The sequence below is a fragment of the Strix uralensis genome, chromosome 24, assembly GCF_047716275.1.
Source record: "Strix uralensis isolate ZFMK-TIS-50842 chromosome 24, bStrUra1, whole genome shotgun sequence".
NCBI lineage: Eukaryota > Metazoa > Chordata > Aves > Strigiformes > Strigidae > Strix > Strix uralensis.
In genome coordinates this window covers 5,810,707-5,835,707 of record NC_133995.1, presented here as the reverse complement: position 1 = coordinate 5,835,707, position 25,001 = coordinate 5,810,707, and the positions used below count along the sequence as shown (strand labels likewise).

General features: G+C 45.4%; 3 protein-coding genes across 6 annotated transcripts; all 3 read left to right on the top strand.

Annotated features, from left to right (window-relative positions):
- The first annotated feature begins 2,058 nt into the window (after positions 1-2,058).
- Positions 2,059-8,610, top strand: TREM1 (triggering receptor expressed on myeloid cells 1). Its single transcript, XM_074893759.1, has 8 exons — positions 2,059-2,176; positions 3,119-3,469; positions 3,844-4,161; positions 4,812-5,141; positions 6,193-6,268; positions 6,650-6,765; positions 7,161-7,210; positions 7,665-8,610. Exons 1-8 carry the CDS (start codon positions 2,128-2,130, stop codon positions 7,869-7,871), a joined length of 1,497 nt encoding a protein of 498 aa, XP_074749860.1. The 5' UTR covers positions 2,059-2,127; the 3' UTR covers positions 7,872-8,610.
- LOC141954349 (triggering receptor expressed on myeloid cells 2-like) lies at positions 7,940-16,720 on the top strand. 3 transcript variants are annotated; one of them, XM_074893761.1, is made up of 5 exons: positions 7,940-7,991; positions 11,067-11,472; positions 14,035-14,379; positions 14,733-14,787; positions 15,189-16,720. In XM_074893761.1, exons 2-5 carry the CDS (start codon positions 11,340-11,342, stop codon positions 15,403-15,405), a joined length of 750 nt encoding a protein of 249 aa, XP_074749862.1. In that variant the 5' UTR covers positions 7,940-7,991; positions 11,067-11,339; the 3' UTR covers positions 15,406-16,720. The 3 variants fall into 3 exon arrangements, with proteins under 3 accessions (XP_074749862.1, XP_074749861.1, XP_074749863.1); XM_074893760.1 differs by lacking the exon at positions 7,940-7,991 and having other exon boundaries at positions 11,353-11,472; XM_074893762.1 differs by lacking the exons at positions 7,940-7,991; positions 11,067-11,472 and adding an exon at positions 13,685-13,790.
- A 768-nt stretch (positions 16,721-17,488) lies between these two features.
- On the top strand, positions 17,489-23,769 carry LOC141954373 (uncharacterized). Of its 2 annotated transcripts, XM_074893806.1 has the most exons (6): positions 17,489-17,659; positions 18,733-18,786; positions 20,986-21,085; positions 21,854-21,957; positions 22,179-22,231; positions 22,835-23,769. In XM_074893806.1, the coding sequence occupies exons 1-6, from the start codon at positions 17,617-17,619 to the stop codon at positions 23,168-23,170; spliced, it is 690 nt and encodes a 229-aa protein (XP_074749907.1). In that variant the 5' UTR covers positions 17,489-17,616; the 3' UTR covers positions 23,171-23,769. The 2 variants fall into 2 exon arrangements, with proteins under 2 accessions (XP_074749907.1, XP_074749908.1); XM_074893807.1 differs by lacking the exon at positions 18,733-18,786.
- The last annotated feature ends 1,232 nt before the right edge of the window (positions 23,770-25,001 follow it).

Below are 25,001 nucleotides of genomic sequence, written 5' to 3'. Positions count from 1 at the left end.
TTTGTAGATTTCTGCCTCACTTTATCCGCTTACCTTTTCAGTGGTTTGTATTACCTTCTCCCAGGTTACTGAGGAATAGCCATAGTAGGTCAGACCAAAGGTCTCCAACGCTGGCTGAAGCAGATAATTAGGAAGGAGTATAAAAACAGAGAAGCACATAGAAACAGCTCTCCAGAATACTCTCCCAGCCTCCAGTGATTTTCTGGAGAGGATATTTTTGATATAATAGTAATGGCTCAATTCTTTTTTCTCTTTAATTCATCTACTCATTCTGCTGACACATAAAAACTTCTGGTATATGAACATCCTGTGGCAGCGAGCTCCACACTCGATGCATGTGTGGAGAATTTCCTTTTCTCCTAACTAGTGACTTCCTTCTTATAACAGACACTGAATTATTGCTCTTGTTCTCTCTCTCCCTGCTATTCCTGATTTTATAGACTTTTGTAATATCATCCCTGTCATTTCCTTTCCAGGTAAAAAGTTGTTTTAGTAATTTCTTGTGCATCAGGTGCCTCAGATCTCTCTCTGTCTTCGCTGTTTTTCTCTGATCACCAACTTAGCTGATGAATTCAGAGCAAAGACTTCTGATGTTTCTGTTACAACAAGCTTTGTTTTGTTTGGGGACATGATTATATTATTCCAAACTTGCTTCAGAAGGACAGAATATTTTGGATATTATTTTATTTAGCATCCCAGTTCAATTCGACCCTCCTGAAGCTAAAATGCCTGTAAACTGGATTACAATATTGTGCTTATTCTAATTGTGGGAAACTGATGTAATTGGGCATTTTGTCTGGACCTTACTAACCAGTTTGACCTTTTCCAGAAACCCAAGGATACATAGCTAGGCAGATGCAGTCTCTCTGCTGAGTGCCCATACAACATGCAAGATTACAAGGCTGTGTGGAAAAGTCTGGTGCAAAAAGACAATTGGGAAAGAGTGTGCTGTCTCGGAGAGTGCAGAAAAGATGAGCAGACAGTATGAGAGTAACACCCAGAAAGGAAGATACACCATACGTGAAGACACCCAGAGGGGAGTTCTCAGCATCACCATGGAGAAGCTCACAGTACAAGACACTGGGGAGTACTGGTGTGCTCTTTATGATGACTCTTGCCTCTTGTGAATACAGGAAATTAAGCTGGCCATTTTCACAGGTGAGTGTCTCTTTTTTTTTTTTTTTTTTTTTTTTAATTGGAGAAACTCCTTCCTCCTCATTTTTCTTGCAGACGAATTCACTTCCCAGGCTTGCTGACCCACCTGCTCCACCCATTCTCTGCTCCCTGTACTCCTCAGTTCATTTACCTGGTAGGCTGCTCCTGACTCCCAGTTCTCTCACCCTGTCATCTCCAGTTCCTGAATCATATGGGGGACCAAAAGGACATGCAGAGCCAGGAAGCCGTGTTTAACTGTCCATTTTCACAGTAAGCCAACAGCCAGTCATGTCAGGAGCTGCTTTGAATGGATTATTTTATATTTGCATTGTTTCCCCTGTACTTAAAATCACTTCAGTCGTGCCTGTGGAGATAATGTGCAAAAGCCAAATGGTTCTGGTTTGGTTTCTCCAGCTGGGCACTCTGGGGGTAGGTACCCCGAGGGGTCTGTGCACGGCAGAGCACAGGGTACAAGAGGACTGGCTGGGAGGATGGAGATCTGGGATCCCAAACAGCATGGCCTGTGGGAGGGTCCATGCAGGCACAGCCCAGGACTCATTGCTGCCCTGGGTTTGAGGAGACTTCCCAGCAAGGGACTGGGCAGAGGGCATCTTGGGAGCCCAGGGAGAAGGGCTAGGCCAGGGCAAAGGATTTGCTCCATCTCCCATGGCTTGGGACAGCCAAGGCCACTGATTTGAGGGCAGAGCATGGCACGGCCAGGTGAGAGCAGCAAAGGGCCTTTGCCACGAGGACAGGCCAAGCTCTGCTCTCAGCCACTTCCTCAAATGCCCTCTGAAATGATCTTAATATCAGTTTTGTTGCAAAACATGGTGAAGGATTTCCGCGGGAAAGCAAGACCTCAGGCACTTCCTTCAGCAGCGTCACTGTGATGCAGGAGGGCTCACAAGACAGACACTTTTAAACGGGACCCATCAGGCAGCTCCCAGCAATGCCCCTTCCCTGAGCTTGAGGATGGCCATGGAGCTGAGAGTCCTCCTGCTGCTACTGCTCTGCTTCCCAGGTAAGAGAAAGGCTGGGCATACCTCAGGCTTCCCACGCACCCGGGGGCAGCGGGACACCTTTCCCCACTCCCGCTGCCTGTGGAGCTCCACAGCGAGGGGGAATCCAACACCAGCAGGACTCTGAGCTGGGCAACTCATGGCAGAGGTGGGGAGGGAAAGGGCAGCCCCAAATCCCACCACTGCCCACCTGGCTCCTCCAGGTCTCCAGGACAAACAACCCTGGGAGAACAGAGCTGCGGCCTCCCCTAGTTGGCATTTTCCATCACACTGCCCGGCTCTGCTTGACTCCTCCAATTGCACTCGTGGCTCAGGACAGAGCTGCTCAGGGCACCCGCCTGCCTTCCCTGCCATCCCAGCAGAAAGCACAAAGCTTTCAGCATGTTGGGGAAATCAAGGCAGCCCTGCACCTAGCACAGCCCCACATCCATGAGTCGCTGGGCATCCTCCGAGGGTGCGGCACGGAGGAGCTGCGGGCTGTTGGGGTAAGCTCAGAGCCAGCCATGGATCGAGCGTTTCATCCCCAGCACACCACTGCCCCGGCTCCTTCCCTCTGCCCCATCCCGCCATCCCGTATCGACGGCCGCTCGGCTCCTGAGGGGCACGGCGCGGGGAGCGGTCAGTCTCTATTTTGCCTGCAGCGAGGAGCAGTAAGAATGGGGCTGGGCTGATGGGGGAGCTCCAAACACTGCACCACCACGGGCTTGAAGGTCCAACACCTCTAGCACCCACATGTCTGTGGGTTTTAAATCACGTTTGCAGTCCCAGCTGAAATCTCAACACTGGCCACCAGAAATCAACCTTCCCCTTTCCAAGCAGGTGAATTTAGCAGGGGGAATGGATCTTGGTTTTCAGAGTTTCTCCAGCCACAAGTGCCCATTGGGGAGTGTCTGAGGCAGCCCTGCATCAGCTCCCCTCTCCCTCACCTCATCTGATATTTACAGGTTTCCAAGCCCAAATACTTGAGTCTAAGGAGAGACAATCGGAAGGAAGCACGCTCTATGTCCAGTGTCCTTACACTACACAGTTTAACTACTATCAGCCAAAAGCCTGGTACCGTGTGAGAGATGGTAAAGTGGAGCTCTTAGCGCTGACGACCAACCCAACAAAATACTTACACACAAACCAGACCACAAATGGGAATGTTACAATAGAGGACGACCCCGTGCATGCGACTGTGTTCATCACCATGACTAACCTCCAGACAGAGGACTCAGGCATATACTACTGTGCTTCCATTTCCTACAGTTACGGGTATCTTCTACTAAAGGTGATCTCACTGAATGTTTTCAAGGGTGAGTACCTTTTTCCCCACACAAACCCAAGTCTTGTCAGAAAGCAACATCATTCCTTCCCCCACTCTGTTCCCCCTCTCCCACACAGCTGTGTGACTTCCCCCAACCCTCCCCACCCCCCACCCTCCCCAGCCTCACACGCTGCCTTCCCCGCTCACACAGACACGGTGTGAAGGAGCCTCACAGACCCGGCTGGCCCTGCAGGCTCTTGGCTCTCTTATCCTGCCCTACCTCACCCCTGCCCTGACTGATGGGCCATCCATGAGGGAGTTGCCCCAGGGCAGACTTTGGCCCAGGTGCCCAGCTCAGGCCAGGAGGTGGATGCCCATGTGCCCACCGCTCGTGGATCAGTGACTACATTTCCTGTTTTGCAGAGCTGCATGCGTGGGAGTTGGACAGTCTCTCTGTGCAGTGCAAATACAGCACCTGGGTGCACAGCACAGATGTAAAAGTCTGGTGTCGAAGCACTCAGACTGGCTGTGAAGTTGTGGTGAGGACAGATTACCCTTCAGCACAGCGTAACAGCAAAGCTCTGGAAGACAGAACACTGATCCAGGATGACAGCCAGAGAAGGACTGTCACCATCACCATGCACAAGCTTCAGGCCCGGGACACTGGTGTGTACTGGTGTGGGCTCTACCGACACTCTGATATTACCCTGACAATGGAGGCCAGCGTCAATGTGTCCAAGAGTGAGTACCTGCTGGCAGCCAAATGTGGATGTTGGCACATTTCAGCCCCACCTCCCCTGCTTGTTCTCCCCGTCATCCTGAGCCACACTGCTGCCACCGCACAGCTGACCCCCATCGCTCCCTGTCTGTCTGTCTGTCTCCCTGGCAGACACACTGACAGCTGCGCCCTGGGCCTGTGAAGCCAAAGCTCAGGCCTGGCCCTTCATGCTCTGGCTGCTCCCAGCAGAGACTCAGGGGAGGTTTCCACGGGCTCCCAACGCTTCCCAACTGCTCCCCACAGCACCGATCCAGGGGCTCCAGGAGCAGCTTCCCCAGCTCAGCGCTCGGCTCACCCACGCTGGGTGCTGCTGGAGACCTCCTTCACTGCCAGGCATTGTTCTTCCTCTGGCCCCACAACTGCCAGCCCTCCCTGGTCCTTGCCTCCCAGGCCCTGTGGGCTGAGTGCCTGTGGGCACGTGGTCCTTGAGGGAAACAGAAAAAGGGGACAGAACCCATCCAATTTGTAACTCACCTCTGCACAAGTAATCTGGGTCTTCACGTCTGGGGGTAGAAGGAGGTCCACGGAGTGTTCGGCACATGGCATGTATTCCAGTGATGGGGTGCCATTGTGCTTGCTTTTGGATCTCCCCAACACGCCGTGTTTTTTCCAGGGACCCAACAATACACAGCCAAGGAGTCAGGCAATGTCTCTGTGCAGTGTCCATACAGCGCCCCAGAGTATGGGGCTGTGAGCAAAGCCTGGTGCAAAGAGGGAGCTCTGGAAGACTGTAATGTACTGGTCACCACAAATTCGAAGCCCCCACAGTACCACAGGACATTTCAGCAAGGCAAACTCACGATCCAAGATGACACCAGGCAGGGGGTTGTCACTATCACCATGGGGAAGCTGCAGGCGCAGGACTCCGGCGTGTACTTGTGTGCGCTTTATGAACATGATCACATTTTCCGAATGGTGGAGGTTACGCTCAATATTTCTGAGGGTGAGTACTGACCTGTAGGGAAATGTGGTTGGTTGTAGATTCCAGACTCACTTTCCTACTCTCTCCCTCTGCCCAGTTTACACCACCTCCCTTGATACATCTGATGTGTTTCCCTGCCCAGACCCTGCATCATTGTACCTTCTCACGCTAACCACACTACGGAACAGCAGCAGGCACCAGAACTGAACCACACGTGTGTGCTGTGTTGCTTCTCTTTTACCTGAGAGCAGCTTCAGTCATTTTCGCAGAGGTGTTTCTGTCACTCCTTCTCATGATAGCAGTTCTGCCCCTTTAGAGTAACTCATCCCTTGGCTTTCAAAGACTATTAAGACCTTCACATTTGGTTGCCAAGGGGACAACCTTTAGACCCATATTTTAAAGATTCGTGACTTGTAGGTTTTATTTCAGCATGATGTTTTAACAATATGTGGTAATACTTAAGCACCTGGTTGTGGCAGACCAGCACCATGCTGCAGCCTTTTTTTCAGGAATGTGGCAGAGCAGCACTGAAGGGATTCAGCAACCCAGAAGATGAGAGGGGATGGCATAATTCTCTAGGAGAAACTCCTAACACATGGGGCTGAATGCAGGCTCCTGCACACACAACCTTCCCTGGGCACAGAACCAGTCCTGGAAGCAATTCTTACCGCTGAGTCTTTCACAGACAATGCTCTTTGCTTAGTTCTCAGCAAGCCCCTGTCTGCTTAAGCACAGAGTCGTTAAGTACTTCATTGCTACCTGAAGATCTTTGTCACAGAGCATATCTGCTTGCACTTAGAGCACTTCCTTCTGCCCTGATTTGGGGTGGGTACACACAGAGCAGGGCTCCTGCTGTGCTCCTTGACCCCCCCTCCCACATTTTGATCTTTACGTTGCTTTACCTGCTGCCAGCAAGTCTTGATGACACAGGTTACAACCTGGGCAGCTTGTCTGGGCTGGTGTCACACAGGGAGTGGGTTTATATCCATGGTAGCAACAGCAAGGAAGTTTATCTGGTAAATGCAAAGCAGCCTAGTAGTGATTATTCTTTGTGTCATGTTTGTGATTGCAGTAACGGCTGGAACAACTTTGTTAGGTACTGGAGGCACAAATCAAGGAACTCCCTCTGGCGACACCCCAGCACCAAGGTAAGGCCTAAAGAAAGTCTTGGAGCTTGAACACAGACATGAGTTATTAATGTCTCATCCACAATACTCCTGTCTTCCTGGGGTCGGCAGTCTCTGTGGCAAAACACAGAACGAACAGGCAGTACCTGCTCCAGAGAGCCTGGATCTGTGCTCTGAACTTTGAACAGTGGCTTGTTTTTAAAGCCTGGAGAGTAGTTTAAGAAAAGCTCAGAAGGCACAGTCAGGTAGAAAAATCATTGCTCCAGGAGAACCAGACCCTCCTGCCAAGTGCATAAAAGCTCTTTCTGTCCCTTTTTTGGTCGCTGTTTGGTAACGGGCTGCACCAGCATCGTGTTGTGCTACCATCTAACACTGGTAACTTCTTTGCTCTCCTGGCTTCAGCTCAAATGTAAACTTCTTCATCCTGCTCTCTGGGATCCTGAGCATCCTGTTCATCCTGGCACTCATCAGCTTGATAACACTGTGCGTCAGGCGGCACAAGCAGCTGAAGAGAAGAGGTATGTGGAGACTGGTGATGCCTCGTGTTCTAGTCTGTACTAAACTCTGACCACCACTTCCACTTCAGGTGAGCTTATTCCCAACTCACAGTGCCCTGGAGAAGATAAGGCAGGTGCAGCCTGGGAGCCTCAAGGCAGGTTCCTGGCTCTGATCTCCTCTCACAATAAGTCAAACCCATGATCCTCCAGACTTTGCACAGGACACCTCTTAATGTGTTAGAGGAGAAGTAAAGTGTTCACCAGACTCAGGGTAGATGGGTCCCACTGGCACACCCACTGCTTCTATCACTGGGCAATCCCACAGCTTTCCCCAAAACTCCTGAAGCACAGGCAATGCCCAGGCATTTCATGGACTTCACTACTTCTAAAACCTCTGGTTTTGGTTCTTTCCAAAGGTAACACACAAGCAGAGGACACCTATGAAAAACCAGAGGACATAGCACAGGTAAGGAAAATGATACATTTCCCATATGGTCCTGAATCCCTTACCAATAGTATCTGGCTGATCCGTCTGATGAGGACATTGGTGCTCATTTTTGGTTGTGAGCAGGAGGGGAAATGCTGTTTGTCACAAGAGAGAGGAATGTTCCTAGGTGGAGAGAGAGGGGGGTAATTAATGTAAGGAAACTCCAGTAGGAAAAAACCACAGTGGAGCAAATTCTAGTAACCTCTGAGAAATAACCCAAAGACTAGAAACCAAGGTTAGACAATGAGGTTGCAACCTGTATCGAGGAGAGGTGATGAAGGAAAGAGTTTTCTGTTCTTTCACCTCTGTCATGACCAAAGGTAAGTTTTTACATTGCTTCTCCTTTTCTCCCTGGCAAAATCTTGTTGTTTTGGTAACAGCTGTGGCCTGGCACTGAATCATGCTTACAAGTGTTTTCCTTTTCTTTTCATAGCTTGACAGCACTGAAAGAATAGAAAGTCCCAAGGATGACAGCAAAGACCTAAAATATGTTACCCTGAACTTTACATCCCAACTCATCCCTGAGGACCCTCTCTACTGTAATGTTGAACCAAGTCAGGCTCACAGGAAACCCAAAGATGAAAATGTGGAATATGCTATCATTGCACTCAAGCAGGTACCAACGAATGACAAAGGATGAAGCACGGAATCCCAAAACAATCCAGAAATGGGAGAAAAGAACTGGAATACAAAGTGGGAATGAGGAGTAGAAGGTGTGCGGATGGACACTGGGGAAAGATCTAAGTTTTTGCTGCCATGAGTATGTTGCCTATATATTTTAAGACCTCCCTCCTATTAGAAGCCGGTAGAGAACTTTGCCACGAGTGTGCAAATTCGCTTGGGTCAGACAGAGGTGCTGGGTAATTGTCAGGATCCCTTGCACATCTGCTTTCTTCAATTCCATTAAAATGCAACTCTTTTGGAGAGGCAGGTGTGGAGGACTGACCTTTTGAAAAAGAGCAATATTCGTCGGGACATGGATGGGTTTGGTATTTCATCTATGTTCACTGGTAGAAACTCTATCCCACGCCTAAGGGTTCAGCTACTATGGCCAAGCAAACTCACTCCAGTGCTGTAGGGATAAAACTCTAACCTTGCCGTGAGCGGGTTCATTTGCCATGTAAAGGGTGGGGAATATGAGCACTGGATTATAAGAATAAGCAGAACCAGCATCTACCCAAAGGCAAATAGCTTGAGGGTGTATTGCAACACGATGATATGCTGCATTGCAGACTTTGCAAACCGAGGACTGTGCTGCCTGAATCTGAGCACCAGAAGGTCTTGTAGCTACAAAACAACAACAGTGTGTATAAGTAATATGGACACTTGCTGAGATTGAATGCAAATTCCCCTATTACCTAAATTTATCAGTCTGCTTAGGCAAGAAGTAAGATGGTAAGAGGCTTTCAAACTAAAGCTAAATGTTTAGCTTTAGATCAAGAGATAGAGTGTGTGTGTTGGAGTTTGGGGGTAAGAGGGAGCGAAGGTGATGACACTACTGAGTGGATGTACAAGTGTCCCTTTACAGAGTGCAGAGGGTTGTGGGATGGAGTCAGCGCAGCTGCTGTGGATTACACTAGTGAGAGTCTCCAACACTGTACCTTCTACACAACTCAATTATTTCCAGGCTTGAGGACTGAATTTGCTCTCAGGGTCATCCACAGCCACAGCATATTTATGCAGCCTTTGAGGCCTGTACATTAAAACCAGAATGAAGCAGCAGCTGAAATCTGAAGTCACGGGCATGGCTTCCCATGTGTGGCTTGTGCAGCCTGCCCCATCCTTTCACCACCCTCTCATCCAAGGCCCTTACTTTGTTCAACAACTTCTGGCTGGCCTGCTGCCTTACACCCTCCATTCCCCAGGAACACACAAACTGGCTGCTTACGCCAAGGCAGTGTGAATCAAGACAAGCAGGGAGAACCAAAAATGAGTATTTCTGGGGAAAAGAAAGAAGGGAACAACATGTGGTATTACACCAGAGGAGTGGACAGGGTGCTGGCATGTTTTTCACAGAGTTTGCCTTGCTGTGCTAACTGCAAGGGTGAGCCCTGAGGCAGACATGACGCTGGGCTGTACAGACAGTAGCATAGAGTCAGAAGCTGGTAGGCTGTGTGCAGAAGATGCAGGAAATGTGAGAGACAACAGAGGAAGGAGTATAAGAGGGCTGGTCTCAACATCAGATGATGTAACAGAAAGGATACGATGGTACTTAAGACTGGATTATTTACAGATGAAAATGTCCAAGTCAGTCAGACGCGCAATATATTTATAGATGTCCAGTGCTGCTCTGATGCAGGCTGGCAATTTCCAAGAGCTGCCACAGGAACACCAGGCTGGCTGGGACCTCATCAAACCCTGCTAGCCTGAATAATCACACCTTCAACTTTCAAACATGTTTTTCCAATGCACTTGGTCTCTCACTTTCATTGTTATGAGGCATCTTTGCAGCTCTGCAGGAATCGCCAGCCAGTCTCAGATGTACCTCTGGTTTTTTGCAGCACTTTGCTGTACTTCAGACAGCTCTTCCCAGCCTGTTCACCAGTGCAGCTGGTTCTGTGGAAGTTCTTTGGAAGACCACTACAAACCAGCATGCCTATTTCCAGCACTTTTTATTTTTTTGCCTACACCATAGAAAGCAAGCTTTTGTGGCTTCTTCTAAAGTCATAGGAGACCAGAAAGGCATGTGCAGCTTCATGGGAGAGCTCACCAGGGCCTTGGGAAGTGATACCATTACTTCCCCCTCTCTGCTGGAAACACTCCAAATGACACATTTGCTGCCTTTATTTAGCAGTCATGTGGTGAACAATATGAAATGAGTTTGCTGGGACTCAGTTCAATTTCTCCAAAAGACCAGAAACTCTGACACTTTATTTGGCTGCACCAAGCTCTGCAGACAGGTGGCAAATTTAAGGGGCCTGAACCACTCCTTGTCCTGGAGCCAGTCACATCCAACAGGCTTCTCTTGCTATGGCTGCAGCAGGGAAGCTGATCTATTTTTTGAGATTTTCAGAGTTGACATGTTTAACTTGAAATGACAGAAAGAAAAGAAAATGATTCTGGAAATGGTTCATTCTCTCCACGATTCCTCTATTTGCTGTTCATGCAGTTACACTGGGTCAAACAGTGGAAGAGTGATAGTAGAAAACAACTGAGTGGAAGAGAAACATTTTCAGGGAGACAGTTGCTTCTGATCAAAGAGAAGCCAGATTTGTGCTCACTGGAGCAAGAATGAACAAAAACTGCCATCAGTAAGCCTCACAGAGAATTTTTGGACACTGTAAGGTACCATTTTCCTAAACACCAATCAGAGGAAAGAAAAAGGTGGCACATTTCTGAATGGATAGACCCTTAGGTTTATCTGCCTGTTAAGAAGCAGATAGCACATGAGTTAAGAAGCCAGGGTCTATTGGTATTTGCATGGAGGATCTCCAAGTAAATAAGTTTTAAAACGAAAAAATAGCAATGCATCCACAGCATACCAGTTTGCTAACGCTAAAGGAGGCTCCATTAACTGCGGTCCTGGACTACCACATCAGTATGGCACTGACGGGCTCTGAATCAATGTCCCCATCCCTTGATCTTGTGTCCTTTCTGCTAGGCACAAAATACAGATGCCTGTTTTGCTCATCTAAAACACCTCACAGCTTCACCCAACACAGACCTTCCTGCTTTTGGTTATATGTCAAATAGGAATGCTGCATGTGCAGGCTCTTCTAAATCTTCTTTCTCCTGAAAATAACCCACAAGATTATGTCCTTGCCCTCCTTTCACCCTCGTGATGCTGACTGAGCTACCTGCAGAGTCTCAGTGAGAGCCGCCCTTTCCCTTTCAGCTTTCCAGAAATTCAGCCCATGTGAAGTTTGCATGTAACGCCTGCTCTGGTAGACAGGCAGCATCGCTGCGCTGAGGGACTCCGGGGACCAGGGCTACAGGCCATCACATGATGCTCCCTTTCAGGCCGTCTAGACAAAATTATGGCTGTGTGTGGGCAATGCTGATGCCTGAATTTTCAGCCCACGAGAGAAATGCCTGTCCTTGGTGAATTGCTCAATATTCAGAATGAAAAAGATGCCAAGTTCCTGTGCTCATTCCTTCCGGCAGAGCAATGAGGAGGGAAAAGCAAGCTGCTCTTGGGCAAGAGCCTTTTTCACTTTTCTCCAGACTCTTCTCTTGTCCCCTTTGCTGCTCGGCTGACATGGAGAAGCTCGTGCACCTCATCTTCTTGATCTTCTTGTCAGGTAAGAAAGCGTACATGGCCTGGGGTTTCAGCTAACAGATAGGGTAAAGGATTGCTGCAAAACTTAGTCTCCACTTGAACCTCGTGTGAGGTTACTGATAAAGCTATGGGAAAAGACTGCACAGGTTTTGAAACACAGCAGCTTTTTCCTGGATGCAAAGGCATCTGCGTTGTAGCGTGCAGTTCTTTGGAAAACCAGTACAAACATCTACTAAAGATAAAGGGTCTCACTGCCTGTCTGTGCCCTGTGAGGCCCCATGCAATGCAAGCAGAGGGAACCTGGAGCACTGCAGTGTGTTCTGTGCTCTGCTCTTCCTCCCCAGTTAGACTGCAGGGATAGCAGACTCCCTCCTCAGAACTTGCTCTTTTCCCTTAACTTAACAAAGGGCCAGCGGTGATCCAAGTGCTGAGCTCTTCTCGTAGGGATCCTTTTGTGTCTGAACAGGAAACACCATTGACAGAAATCGTGTGCCTTCTCAGAATAAAACGTGAGATTGCAAAATTGCGTTTTTGCATTTGTAGGGCTTCGAGTGTAAATTGCAGCAGCTAGGGTTCAAGAGGAGGAAAATAAAACTCGATGAAGGGGACATCTCTGAAATCTTGGGCACTTGGCTATTTTCAGCTTGGAAAGCAACGTGCATCTGAAAGGAGAAACAAGGCACAGGGCCCAGCTGGCAGCCTTCTCTGTCCATCTTTGATCCCAGATACTTGCAGCAGTGCACAGAAAGGCAAGAGATTCAGGCTTTGAGAGCACAGAAGCCTGTCTCCAAAATCTGAACGAGTTTGGAAAAAAGTCCACTATACGTTTTTCAGTAGCACACAACAGTGGAGGGGGAACACAAATAGTAAATGATCTGTCAGCAGAACTGGTTGAAAAGATAATGACACAAAGTTTTCCACAGGGGCATCAGCAAATCTTTAAATGCCATGATTCTGATCAAGAGATTTTGTTGCAGTGCTGTTTCTATTTGAAACAAAACCAAAAAACAAAATGCTGGGGCTGTTTCAGGAGCTGACGGGGAGAACTGGGGGTGAGAAGGGGTCCACAAGAGGAATAGGAGAGGGAGTTAAAATGTTCAGAGGAACTGGACAGGACTGGCCTGGAGATGCAGTGAGGTAAGCCTTGACTGGAATAACTGAGTCGAGCAAAATAGCAGGATAAAGACTTGTAGGTGTCGGATACTTGGAGAGCACAGATCCATTTTTATGCTGCCTTCTAGTCAAGCCTGAAAGATCTTCAGAGTTTTTAGTTTACAATTCACTTAGAATGGTTGAAATTATTTTAAGAAGTGTTATTAAAAGGCTTGGCCAGCACACAGTCCTCACGAGAGCCTATTTTTTAATTTACTTCCATTTTATCACTACTTACAGTTTCACAGAAGGCACTAGCCTCTGAATTTTCACTAGGAATACAGATTTCCACAAATACCACACTGCACTTCTCTCTGGAAGTATTAATAGTACAGACTGTCCCCTCTGCCTTTCCCTACCATAAAGAGGAATGGAAATTAGAAACAAGGAACTAAGGCAGAAAAGAAAAAAGACCAAGCAGCCAAAGACCAGTTGTCAACATGATTAAAATTAATAGAATATTAGAAGATAGGGTGAAAAAAATTGCTAAAATCCTGGATTTAGAAATTAGGAGTGGGATTAAGAAGTAAGATCTTAAACAGCTAGCTGGACACTGGTTTGCAGGTGTCACTGTGATTCTAGGGGATTCATTTTCCAGCGCTGTGTTGCTTCTCTCTCGCTGTGTAAAGGGCTTTAAAATGGGGATAAACTTAATGGGCATTTACTGCGAAGGACCGTTTCCACAGCAGAGGACTCCAGAGCCAAATCTGTGAACATATGTGGAAGTGCTGAGCTCTAGACCTGAAGCAAGCTGCCTTGCTGCAGCTGTATGCAAGTAAGCAGGCTGGACATTGCAGAGCAAGTCTAGCCTAAGGAAACAGAAACAATTTGTCATTATTTGGTCAAGCCATGGTTTTACGAGCTGCCTTGTGAAAAGAGCTTTTAAAAATCAAGACAGCTTGCCTGATGTCAACTTAATCTACCTGAAGGCTCAGCTTCACGCTCCTCAGGATGAGAGGAAAATGCAAGTTTATATTTAATTGCCTAATCATGCTGACAAACGGCTTCCCCTTACTGGGCAGGAGCCCAAAGATTACAGAAAGTGTGATGTGGTTGAGCTCCAGACTGCAATCCAGACCAGTCACCACAGGGCCAGAAAGGAAGGCAAGGACCAAAATTTCCTGAGCTTCAGAAAATCTGCAATATTAATGAAGTTGATACCTCCTCCTTCCCAAGAATAGCTGCCTGGTAAGAGCCAAATAACACACCAGTCAGAGGGATCACTACAGACGTATTTCAAGAAAGTCTGAAGCAAGACTCTGAATCTGAGCACACTGTATCTTTCATGGGGGGTGCAGAGAGGTGACAGCCCTACAGTAGACAGCAGCCATCACTAGAGTTGTAAAAGATGAGAATGCCATTTAGCATAAACATAGTGGTAAGGGATAGATATGAAAGAGACTTGGCTCACCCCTTCGTCCTTCTCTCCTAGCATCCTGTGCTGCAGAGAACGTCACTGTGGTGTACGGAATGGAGGGGGACACCATTTCTGTCAACTGCACCTATAACCCCTGGCAGCAGCGGTGGAGAGAAAAGAGCTGGTGCAAGCAGATCGACGAGACCACATGCCAACACGTGGTGAGTGCCCGACGCTTCTGGCTGCCATTCCTAAAGAACAGGAACGGCACCACCTCCATCAGTGACAACGTCCGTGAGGGGGTCCTGACAGTGACCATGAAGCGACTCAAGAAGCAGGATGCTGGGTTGTACCAGTGCAAAACTGACTACCTGGGGGAAACAAACAGCTTAAGGAAGGTGCAAGTGGAAGTGCTGACAGGTACGTCCTGGGGCTCTGAGTTTCATGAGTTCCCGAGTTCCTACTTAAATTTCACGTGTCTGCAGATGCCAAGGCCTCACTTTAGTAAACATCTACTTTTGTCTTACTCTAAGGAGGTGCTGTGTTTCATTGCCTCTTTTTAGTTCCTGATTTACAGCAATATGACCTCACTGTTACAGGACATCTAACACGTCATCCGCTTATTGCTACACAGATTAATCTTCTAGCACACAGCCCTGTGCTCAATCTCAGTTTGGTTATATCTAAGCCTAGCTGGGGCACTGGTGTTGGTGGCACCAATGAATATCACCCAGAAACATCTGTAGACTAAACTGTTCTGTTTCTATCATCAGCTGTCCTGGACACCCAGATGCCAGAGGAGCCTAGTGCTGTGCAGGGCATCTCCAGGTAAGCCATAAAACTTCCCATGCTGTGATCTCTTCCTAGGACTAAGGGAGATTAGCATCAGCAACCCCATTTGCAGCTGAGAGGAGTACCACCACATGCATATTCTCTACCTTTTCCTAATCTATGACAATTCCTAGAGCTGCTGTGGGGTTTCTAAACAGCAGCTTTATCCTAATCTAGAAAGTTCAGTGCTTCAGTGCCAAGCAAAACAACTCCTGCCAATCGTAATTTATCGCTGTGTGAGATAACATATTATAGTTGTTCTAACCTCCCAGGCTCTGTTGTGCACAGGTAGGCACTGCCTGTTGCAGGAGATGTTACCATCTTCACATTGTGTACTACAAGAGTTTCTTTGAAGGCTGAACCATCCCCTTCATTGTTGTATTTATGGTTCCCTATAGCATCCCTCCTGAAGCTGATTTCACTGTCTTCTATATCATTGCTGGATTCCTGGTTACTAAGTTCGCGGTGGCTGTGCTGATCTTTATCATTGGCAACAGTAGGAAGAACAGAGAAACAGAGCAGAAGAACCCCAGCTTGAATGAGCAGCAGGTCCTCCCTTTCGCTGGTGACTTTGCACGTGATGGAATCAGCCCCTCCTGGGAGAGCACTGCTTAGGGCCAAACCAAAGGGAATCCACAGAGAAATGAACATCAAGCATTTGCAGGCAAAGCTTTGCCACCTGTCTTAAGAAAAGGATCGCCTGCTAAACATAGGTATCGATGAACCCATCACTCTGGAGAGGGAATGTCACCATCTACCACCTCTTCTCATTGGCGCTGACCAACTTTTTCCAACACAACTGAACTGAAAAGATGCTGCCAGTAACACCTGAACCTATTGGAAGAGGACGGGATCAAGGGCCAGAGGGAAAGGAGGAATATGAAGTCTTTCTGTCAAGAGATTCAGCACAGACTTATCTACGTGCAAAGATGCTTCCCCAGGCATGGTAAAGGTGAGAGAGCTCTACTCAGTTTTTCCCCAGCTCATTGCTAGGCCAGAAAAAACCTGCTACTCTATCCAGCTACTGGCAAATGCTTTGTTATAAATAAAACTATAGATACACCAGTAAACAGAAGTTCAGATAACACATCTCAACAACCATGTGTGGAGCAACTCACAAACACATCCACATAATGTAAAAATGGAGACATGGTTCTGTCTCAAATCTCCAAGAAATCTCTCATGATTCATTGAAGATCAGTGTTAAAGAACTAATAGCTTTTTTGAAGGTGTCCTACATGTCTCTATAAAACACTCAAATGCTTCCCCTGAAAGCATGAGATATAACTAGAACTGGATGGTTTGTATTGAAAGCTAACATTATTATTTGTCTAAAAATCAGTTTAACTGAGACTTTACTCTCTAAAAACTGAAGCTTTTGACACACTTTTGGCAATGCAATGCTCTGCTATCATCTCCAGTCAGTGCCAGTAGCTGTACCACACCACCACACCGAGTTATTCCAGTACTCATCCCCAGCATCATTCTACCAGGGTTTGAACTGAGACCCATCAGCTTCAAGTCATCTCAGAGCGCTGACAGGTGAGAGATTCTGTCTTTCCAAGCTGATGAAGACTGTCTCTCAAAAACTGCCTTGGACAGTGTGGATCCCTGGTGAACAGTCACTGTGGAAAGGCGTAAGGAACTGCAGAACATAGCAGAAAGGGCTGTGAAGTCTACGTGCAGCTCTGAACCCGCTGCCTCATTTCTCAAATGTCTTTGTGAACAAAGAATGAACTGTCTTTCTGTATTTCTCCCTGTATTTTTTCTACCCTCTCAAGGGGATGTTACCAACATGTGATCATTGTTCATTACTCCCCAAAGTGAAGCTGCATTTAGCTCTCCCAGGAAGACCCCAAACACAAGGGCATTCACACTTCTTTTCCCTGCACTGCCTGCAAAACTAAATAAAATCAAACTGATTATCTGACTCAGTGTGGATTCGTGATAAAGACCTGCGGTACACCAGATCACAATACATCACCCAAGAAAGAGGCAACACTTAAAACGTGCTAGTGTGTCTATAATGTACAGAAATGCTCTGAGCCAGCTGGGCAGGTTGGCACATCCAGCCAGCTCCATTTAGCTCCACGCAGAAACAGCAGCTCAGATCCCCAAACCAGATCAAGCTCTGATTGTGCTCTGTCTAAACTAATTTCCTCTATTTCCAGAGGGTAAGTTAGCCCATACATAATCGCACACCACTGCAGCTGTACTAACACAAACCTAGCCTCAGTATTCCTGGACGGGACTGTGGTGCCCAGCTAGACATGCTATAAAACAAGAGAATCGCAGCTCTAACCAGGAGATTTGGGTCCTAATTCCAGCTGCAAACTGTTGAGAGACCTCGGGCAGGGCCATCCGCTGCCTCCATGATGGCACAGGGATGGTTCTCTACCACTGTACAAGGGCTTTGGGAACAAGGGATATAAAACTTGCATGTAAGTGCAAAGCAGCAGTAAGGGTGAACACATCTGACTGAAAGCTGCTCTGTAATATATCCAGGTAGCACTAGAGATCAAAAATGCCTATTTCTTTTCCAGGCACACAGCCTGATTGCTAAATATGGCTATCTAGACAACAATATATTTAAAGCGAAAAAGCAGCCAGTAAACATTATGCAGCCTTCCCACCCAAGCAGTAATATTAAGATTGTGGTTAAAAGATATTCTCAGCAATTCCAAACTGGCATCATCGCTCTGGGCAGTGGACGACTGCAAGTGACGGAGCAAGTTAGCTTCCTCTGCAGCAGAGAATTTCTCAGTGATAAAGAAGCTCTGGGATACATTTTTTTCCTCTCTGCCCTAAAACACTTTCTACTTCAGGATGGGGGGTTTTCCAGCCCTGCTGCTCTTGCTGGCTCTACCAGGTAAGGCTCAGACTCTTCATTTCTCCTAGGAACAGATGCTCTCTGTGCTGTTGCGTGCACTGCACACTGTTACTTGCTTGAGCACTTTTTATTCAGGCCATCTATAGCCAGGCGCAGAATAAGATTCCCAGAAGGCAATGAGGGGGAGGAAACACTCAGCCTGAAATTTGTTTATTTTAATTATACAAGCTTTTGGGTTCTCATTTTTGGTTATAGTAGTTCTGTAGTTTGACCAGAAACTGAACTTCATGGTGGGACATTTGGTAATCTTTGCCCTTCTCTCCCACTACTGTGAAGTTCTCAGTGTGAAATCACCTAGCACATGGGGAGGAAAATCTGTGCTTGTTGCTCTCCCCTGATACATCATGGATCAGGTATTGTCATAGACAGGGTAGCTGCTGTTTGCTTTCTTATTGCAAGTAAATACTGAGTCCACAGAGAAGAACAATAGGAATAAAAATGGAGAAAGCGTAGTGGCACTAAGGCTAAGCATCGATGTTTATTTAGGCAAACCTACAGATTTAAATTACTCTTCTCAGATGCCCAGCCTGAGAGTCCCAGTGGTATAATGTAAGAAAAACTGGCATACTAAGCTGTGACTAATTGTAGCATGATTTTCTTCTCTCTTTGGAAGAATCATGCATGGCAGGAGAGGACACGCAAGTGTTTCTGCATGCAGAGGGAGAGCCCTCCAGAGCTAACTGCTCGTATGATGTGCACAACAGTTTACATGAGAAGAAATTTTGGTGAGAGGAGCTGTCAGAAAAGTCTTGTCCAGTCTCAGCCTTGAGTTCCTCTTTAAAAGAAAGGATTAACCGTAACCATGCGCTGCATCGTTCAGTTGATGTTATAGACTTTGGGTGTGGCTGTTTTCTGTCATCATGACAGCACTTCGAAGAGAGAATTCTGGCACACATCAGTGTGGGGCGTGGGGTGATCTGAAGAATATTCTGCTGCAAAGAATACAGATGGTGGTTTCACCTGAGAATGAGCTATGAGGTCAACAGTGCACTGGGTGGGAGACAGCCAAAATAAAACAAGAATGATGTGTCATCTCCATTTTTGTTTTGCAGGAGAAGCTGGTGTATCTAGACATGGAGATCCCACTAGAGGTTATCAAGGACAGGGTAAAATTCTATTATATAATTCAACATAGAACCACAATATGTACCTATATGTATGTAGAGGCAGAAGCGGCCAGGAAATTATTTTTGCCATATAAAATAAAAATGTTTCAAAGAAAAAAAAAAAAAAAATAGTCAATATTTTATGGATTACCATCAAAAACAATGAATACAATTTTGTAGGATTGTATTAATCAAAACCAAATGGGGTTGGGACAGAAATATTTCAAATAAGTTAATGAAAATGAAAAAACAATACGTGCTTTTGCACAAAATTTTCCATTCTATGAAAAGCGTTTTACAGTCACAGACACCTGTCACACAGAAAAGGTTTGATAACTGCTGGAGAAGACTTGTGAGGTGGAGCAGCACCATCTTAAACCTGAACACATGTATGAGGTATAAGAAATATGCTGAGGTGGCTCCACGTCCCAGCACCTGGGGAATTTGCCAGCAGTAACAGCCCCAGAACCTGACCCAGCCCATGTTCAGGAAGGGCAGCAGAAACCCCAATTTCCCATTTGCCACCCCAACTTCATCTCCCGTGGTCACCCTCCTCAGACTGCGGCTGCTTATTTCCTTGTCTTCTGCAAGTTCTCTTTGTGCTGATGTTTGCTCTGCCTCTTTGTTGGGTGAGATGTATGCCACCACGGGGATTGTTTTTTTTCTGTCTTCTCCCTCTAATGAATCACCGCTCTATTTTCTTTAGAACTTGTAAAGCTATTTGCAAAAAAAAGGGAACTCCCTGTCCCTCCATTGCTCCTATTCTCTGATAGCCAACATCAGGAAACTTCAATGTTTTATTTAGTGCAAAATGGTGTCCCAAATTAGATGTCAACCTATTATCAGAGGTAACTCTGATCAAAGTATTGTTAAAATAGGAAGGACTGAAATGATAAATGACTTCTCGTGGAAAATGATTAGAGTGTGGCTGAAAAAGCTCCAACTTAATGACTCAGGAGAATATCATCTTGAGAGTCATTTCCAAGGGAGAAACAAACTACTGAATAGGATCATGCTGGAAGTTTTGGGTGAGTTAATCAAAGAATTAATGATCTTCTAAAAGTCAGCAATTTCTTACCACTTGACAAGAAAGATTACAGGTCAATGTTGAAGAGCTCTCTTCTAAACCTGGAAATTTCCTCAGACACAGATAATTCCTGAATTTCTTTTTTTTAAACAAATTTTTGATACATACTAATGGTATAAACAAATTGCAGCCAACTGGTGGGGGAGTCTGGCTTGGCTTCATTGACTAATGAAATTTCAGATTTACATCAGCAGATGAAATGGACTCCAAGCAATCTGAATCTTTGCCTGAATTTCTGCCTGAATTCATCTCTTTGGCACTGTTCACTAGTAAACTTCTGTATTTTAACACCTTACTTCCTTTTCTGCTTTTAGCCAGCATAGGAGGCAAAAAACCAGAAGATACTTAGTGGAAGCTATTCTTTGATTTGTCTGACGTGACTGAGAAATGTGTATAGGAATCACATGATGCATCTTTTTTCTAAGATGCTTCCGTTCTAACAGCATTCCAGTGCCCAAATAAGCAATTCAGTTTTCATATAGTTCTCTAAAACGGTATGAATTTTCATAGCTGACCTACACCTTCTAGAAAACTCATCTCCTGCAGGAGCTGTCCTTTCCCTTTGATCTGTCACAGGACCCAAACTTGTAAGGAAAGCAGAACCCAAATCTCATTTGTCCCTCTGCACACGATATAATCATTGAGTAAGTAGGTTTTCCAAGGCATCATGCAATCAAGTATCAAAGATTTTGCAAGAATAAAAAAAACATCAGAGGACCACAACCCAAAGGGAAGAAAACTGGAATCACAGGATGTCTGTTCTTGTCCTACTAGCTACTTACTACTAGCTCTTTGGCTGGGCCTACACTTGATGTTTTCATTTAGATACACTGATAACAGGTATTATCAACAACCCAAACAAAACTCCCAGCTCTTACCTGAGGAACTGGTTGATCCCATTCCTGTGATTCAGCTGCATTATCTAACCTTCTTTTATTGGTAAATAGCACAGGATGAATTTTCTTGTGCAACTTCACAATTTCATAGCTAACAAGCAAGCAGTAACTGTGGACCATTCTACAAACCTGCAAAGCAGGATTTTTTGGCATGAGGAATAGTCACCAGGGATGGATTGATGTGGGAAAATCACCTGCTCTTTGGTTTATTTCAAGGGGAGAGCTGGAATCGGGATGCAGATTTAGACACCATTTCATTTCCCACTAAGAAGGCGGATGTTGCCAGCCCCACAGATGACAGCAATAAGGATCACAGGTAAAAAAATGAAGACTCCCAGACTCTAAGTATAGCATTCTGGATGCACTGCAGGATTTGAGGAGTGGTGTGACAAACAACTGAGGCATGTGTACGCACACACATACACACACAAAGAGGCTTCCCCTTCTCCCCTGTAGAGTTTGGTCTGAACTCCCCAAGTCCCATGAAAAGCTGTAGAAGGTTCCTATCCATTTCAGGGGCACTAGGCAAGGTTTCTACTGAAGATGCTCAGTTTGACTGTGTTCTTACTTTCTACCTGGTTAAAAAAGGGACAACGATATGGGCCATGCAATGCTACAATGACTCTGCCTTTTGTACAAGCAGCCCAGCCTAAAACCACCAGCTAAACAACACAGCATGTCAGATGAGAGTTATTACCAGGCCTGATCAAAGGTGACCCTATTAATGATCCTGATCAAAGAGGGACCATGAGAAGGGCTACTGCATCCTGATGAGGGATGCCTTTGAACTCTGGTAGCACTGCAAATGACTGCAGGAAGAGAATTCAAGCTCTTGAGTATTCCCCAGGCTTGCCAAGTGCCAAAGAAAATACAGCTGAGATGGATCCTCTGTGGCTGTAGATCAGTACTGACCTCATGGAACCACGCTTGTTTAGAGACAGCAGGGGTAATATTTGCATGCTGAATTTTTATCCTGGAACCATAATCCATTTTCAAACACACAAAATCCCCTCCCAAATTAACCTATTTACAGTCACCTCTGGTGCTGTAAATAGTAATGGAGATATTGTACTTTTCCCTGCAGGACTCTCTATGCTCTCATGGTGCTGAGTTCTTTCCTGCCTACCACTGCTCTGATTGCTACTGTTATACTCCTCATCACCACTTACATCAGAAGGAAAAGGGCAGGTAAAGCTCCCTAATCCTCTTGTCTAGTTTTCCTGCCCCCACAGCTTGTTGTCCCACCAGGTCTGTTCATAGCTATCATTGTCCAGGGTGACAATGAGACTGGGCTGAGAGTGAAATGCAAGATGTGAGTTAAATTGCAGGGAAGGGATAGTGGGGGTAGTGATTTTTAAAATGAAAATGTAAAGGTTTACACTCAAAGGAAATTCTGTCCTTCATGGCAGGAAAAGGGATGGACTTTGGCAGACACCCTTCTTTCAGACAAGCAGCACTGCAGGTAAGACATCATGAGAAATCCCACATTCCTGGTGCTTTGTTCCATCTCTGTCATGCAAAGACTGCGTCCGTGTTCACCACTCACGGGGAGTATAAAACACACAAGCATCCACACACATCCACTCAGACTAAAGCTAGCTGTCTGTGTTTGTTAGCTGTCTGACATCTTGTTGCAAAGCAGACACAACCTAACTTGGTTAAGTCATAGCCCTTCTGCATATTTTTGTTTATAGTACTCTGAAAAATAAATATAATAACCAATATATATTTTTGATAATTAACTGGCCTTGAATCTTCAGCCACATCACCAAAGTTTCTCATCAAAGGAAAACTTCGCTAGTTGCAGTCGCCCTAAATATTTGGTGTGTTAACTGTTGCTGCAACTACGCAGTCCCTTAAAACTTAGGAAGTGGAGTTTTGTGCAGAAGTTTTACAAACTTCCCTGAGCACACTTTCCCTTTTGCCATGCATCCCCTCCCCTCCTCCCCAGTTTCATGATACAAGGAGAAAATATTTGTGGTTGTAGATGAACTAAGACTAATATTCAGAGGCAAAAAATGCTGAATTCCTTTTTTTTTTTTTTTTATTCTTTGTGGCCTCTCAGAAGGACAGAAGAAACAAAGCAAGTAGAATGGCAGAAGGGGAACTGAATGATAGTACAATCTATGCTGTCATAAGGCACCAACCTCAGCCGAAACCGGAAGATGTTATATACGTCAACATACAGCCTTCACCAAAAGTTTTCTTCCACGTTCAAGAACCATCAGGCAACTCAGTTTCCTCAGGGCCTGTGGAATATGCTACTGTTATCTTCAGAGCCTCAACTTCACATTCTGGAACTGAAAAGAGAAAACCAGGTCCACCTAAACAAAGCAGCACAAAGCCCTGGGCTTGTTCACAGAATTTTGCTGAACTGCCCTTAGAAACAACCCATTTGTAACCAGTTGCTGCAGCTGGATACATATGGGGTGCATGGCAGAAAACAACTGAAAGGAGGAGGCACAAGGATGCACAAACCTCCCCTGAAAAAATAACTGCACTTTTCTAATAGTACAGCATCACAATTCAGCTATTGGTAAGCAAATCTAGCAGAAAGCTGTGGTATATTTGCTTTTTCTAAATTGTTCTATTTTTAAACAACAGGCAACTATAAACCCAAATACAGGAAACTGGTTTTCTCTGGTAGCGACTGATACAGTGTCACAGTCAACAAAGGGCTGTGAGATACCGGAACACGATGTTTCCTTTTAGACTTTCTTCAACAGCTCACTTAAATACTCATATATAAAATGTTAATTATTGCCCACTCTGGTAAGATCCAAGTCAACAAAGTGGTAAAGAATCTGATTTATTTTAAACACACGAGTTGTTTCATGGACTTCAGAGAGAAAAGTGATGCATTTGGCATGTTTTAGTAAATGGGTCTTATTGAAAAATATTTGTCCACATTACAGTATAAAATGTCTTCAGCTTGAACACATGGGTGTAGAATTTACACACAACATTATTTATTTTTACAAATAAATAACTTTGTATTTCCTTGCCTTTAGTGCTTGTTATTAATGCCACACCCATGCTACAGTACAAATCTAGCTTGACTTTATTATAAATTACACATTTTGATCAAACTACGGAATCCTGTTATCATGGTGATATGTGAAAACATCCATTAGGGATTATGGATAAAATTCATCTGACAGATTTTCATCTTAATTCTGTGAGTTGAAGCTCGAGGATGCTGAATATGATACAAAAATGGTTTTAAGTTTTTGGTATTAAGATTGCAAGAAGTCCCCAACCTAGGTACTGGGTGGCATGGGAGGAAAGGAAAGTGAAAAGGCAGAGAGTAAGTCCATGAATCATATAAACTCCACTCTGCCTGTGAGTGCTTGTACTGTTCTGAAGGGTGTGGGGGAGAGAGAGAGAGAGGGAGGAGAGAAGGAAATTCTGTTGACCGGTCTGATGCAGCTACATGATAACAGATTATTTGTCCCTCTATTGCAAATTCTCTGAAAATAAAGCTAGAAAAAAAAAAAAGTAACAGCTAAAGAAATCAATTTCTGGCTTCCTAAACAGGTTTGCATGAGTGCATTGTTCACTTCCTGTCCCAACTTCCCATTTTGTGTTCTTGCATGCTGTTATTTCCTTTTCTTCCTTTTTTTTTTTTTTTTTTTTTTTTTAAATCATCACTGCCTTGACCAACTCTGGAAAGAATGAATGACACCCTTGTGCTTTGGGTCAGTTTTGAGATGTCAAAAGTGTTGGTGTGGGGACCATACCATTAAGGTCTGAAATGATACACGACAGGAAAGTCCAGTGGTTAACATAATAGGCTTCAATGTACACATTCATCTCCTTACTCAGCCCCTTTGAAAGCACCTAAAACCTTCTGTGCCTAAATTCCTTATCTGGGTGCAATGGCATACACAGTGAAAGTTCTGAGGGCCTCAGATCCTAAAGTAATAGAAGTTAAATAATTAATTTAACAGAGAGGCTCACTGGTATACCCTTCTTTCCATCTACAAAGCTGATCTATCATATGATGAATTTGAGGGTGGTTCTAGGGATAGTTTATCTCTGGACAGCATCAGTACTCTGTCACAAAATGTAAAAATGTAACTGCCTGATTTAAGATAAAGACACAAGAAATATTCTCAAATCTTTCTAGATTTGTAACATCTTGCATCCTTCTGTGCAAATGATGGAGATTTGCTAGCAACCTGGACTGCCTACAATGAAGGAAGAATTATCATAAGAGCCAGTTCAGACTG

Coding starts and splice junctions, on each gene's coding strand:
- LOC141954349 (XM_074893761.1), top strand. CDS start 11,340: ATGAGGAGGGAAAAGCAAGCTGCTCTTGGGCAAGAGCCTTTTTCACTT. Junction 11,473..14,034: donor CTTCTTGATCTTCTTGTCAG/GTAAGAAAGCGT, acceptor CTTCTCTCCTAG/CATCCTGTGCTGCAGAGAAC. Junction 14,380..14,732: donor GCAAGTGGAAGTGCTGACAG/GTACGTCCTGGG, acceptor TTCTATCATCAG/CTGTCCTGGACACCCAGATG.
- TREM1 (XM_074893759.1), top strand. CDS start 2,128: ATGGCCATGGAGCTGAGAGTCCTCCTGCTGCTACTGCTCTGCTTCCCA. Junction 6,766..7,160: donor CAAGCAGCTGAAGAGAAGAG/GTATGTGGAGAC, acceptor TTCTTTCCAAAG/GTAACACACAAGCAGAGGAC. Junction 7,211..7,664: donor AACCAGAGGACATAGCACAG/GTAAGGAAAATG, acceptor TTCTTTTCATAG/CTTGACAGCACTGAAAGAAT.
- LOC141954373 (XM_074893806.1), top strand. CDS start 17,617: ATGGGGGGTTTTCCAGCCCTGCTGCTCTTGCTGGCTCTACCAG. Junction 21,086..21,853: donor GACAGCAATAAGGATCACAG/GTAAAAAAATGA, acceptor TTTTCCCTGCAG/GACTCTCTATGCTCTCATGG. Junction 22,232..22,834: donor TCAGACAAGCAGCACTGCAG/GTAAGACATCAT, acceptor GTGGCCTCTCAG/AAGGACAGAAGAAACAAAGC.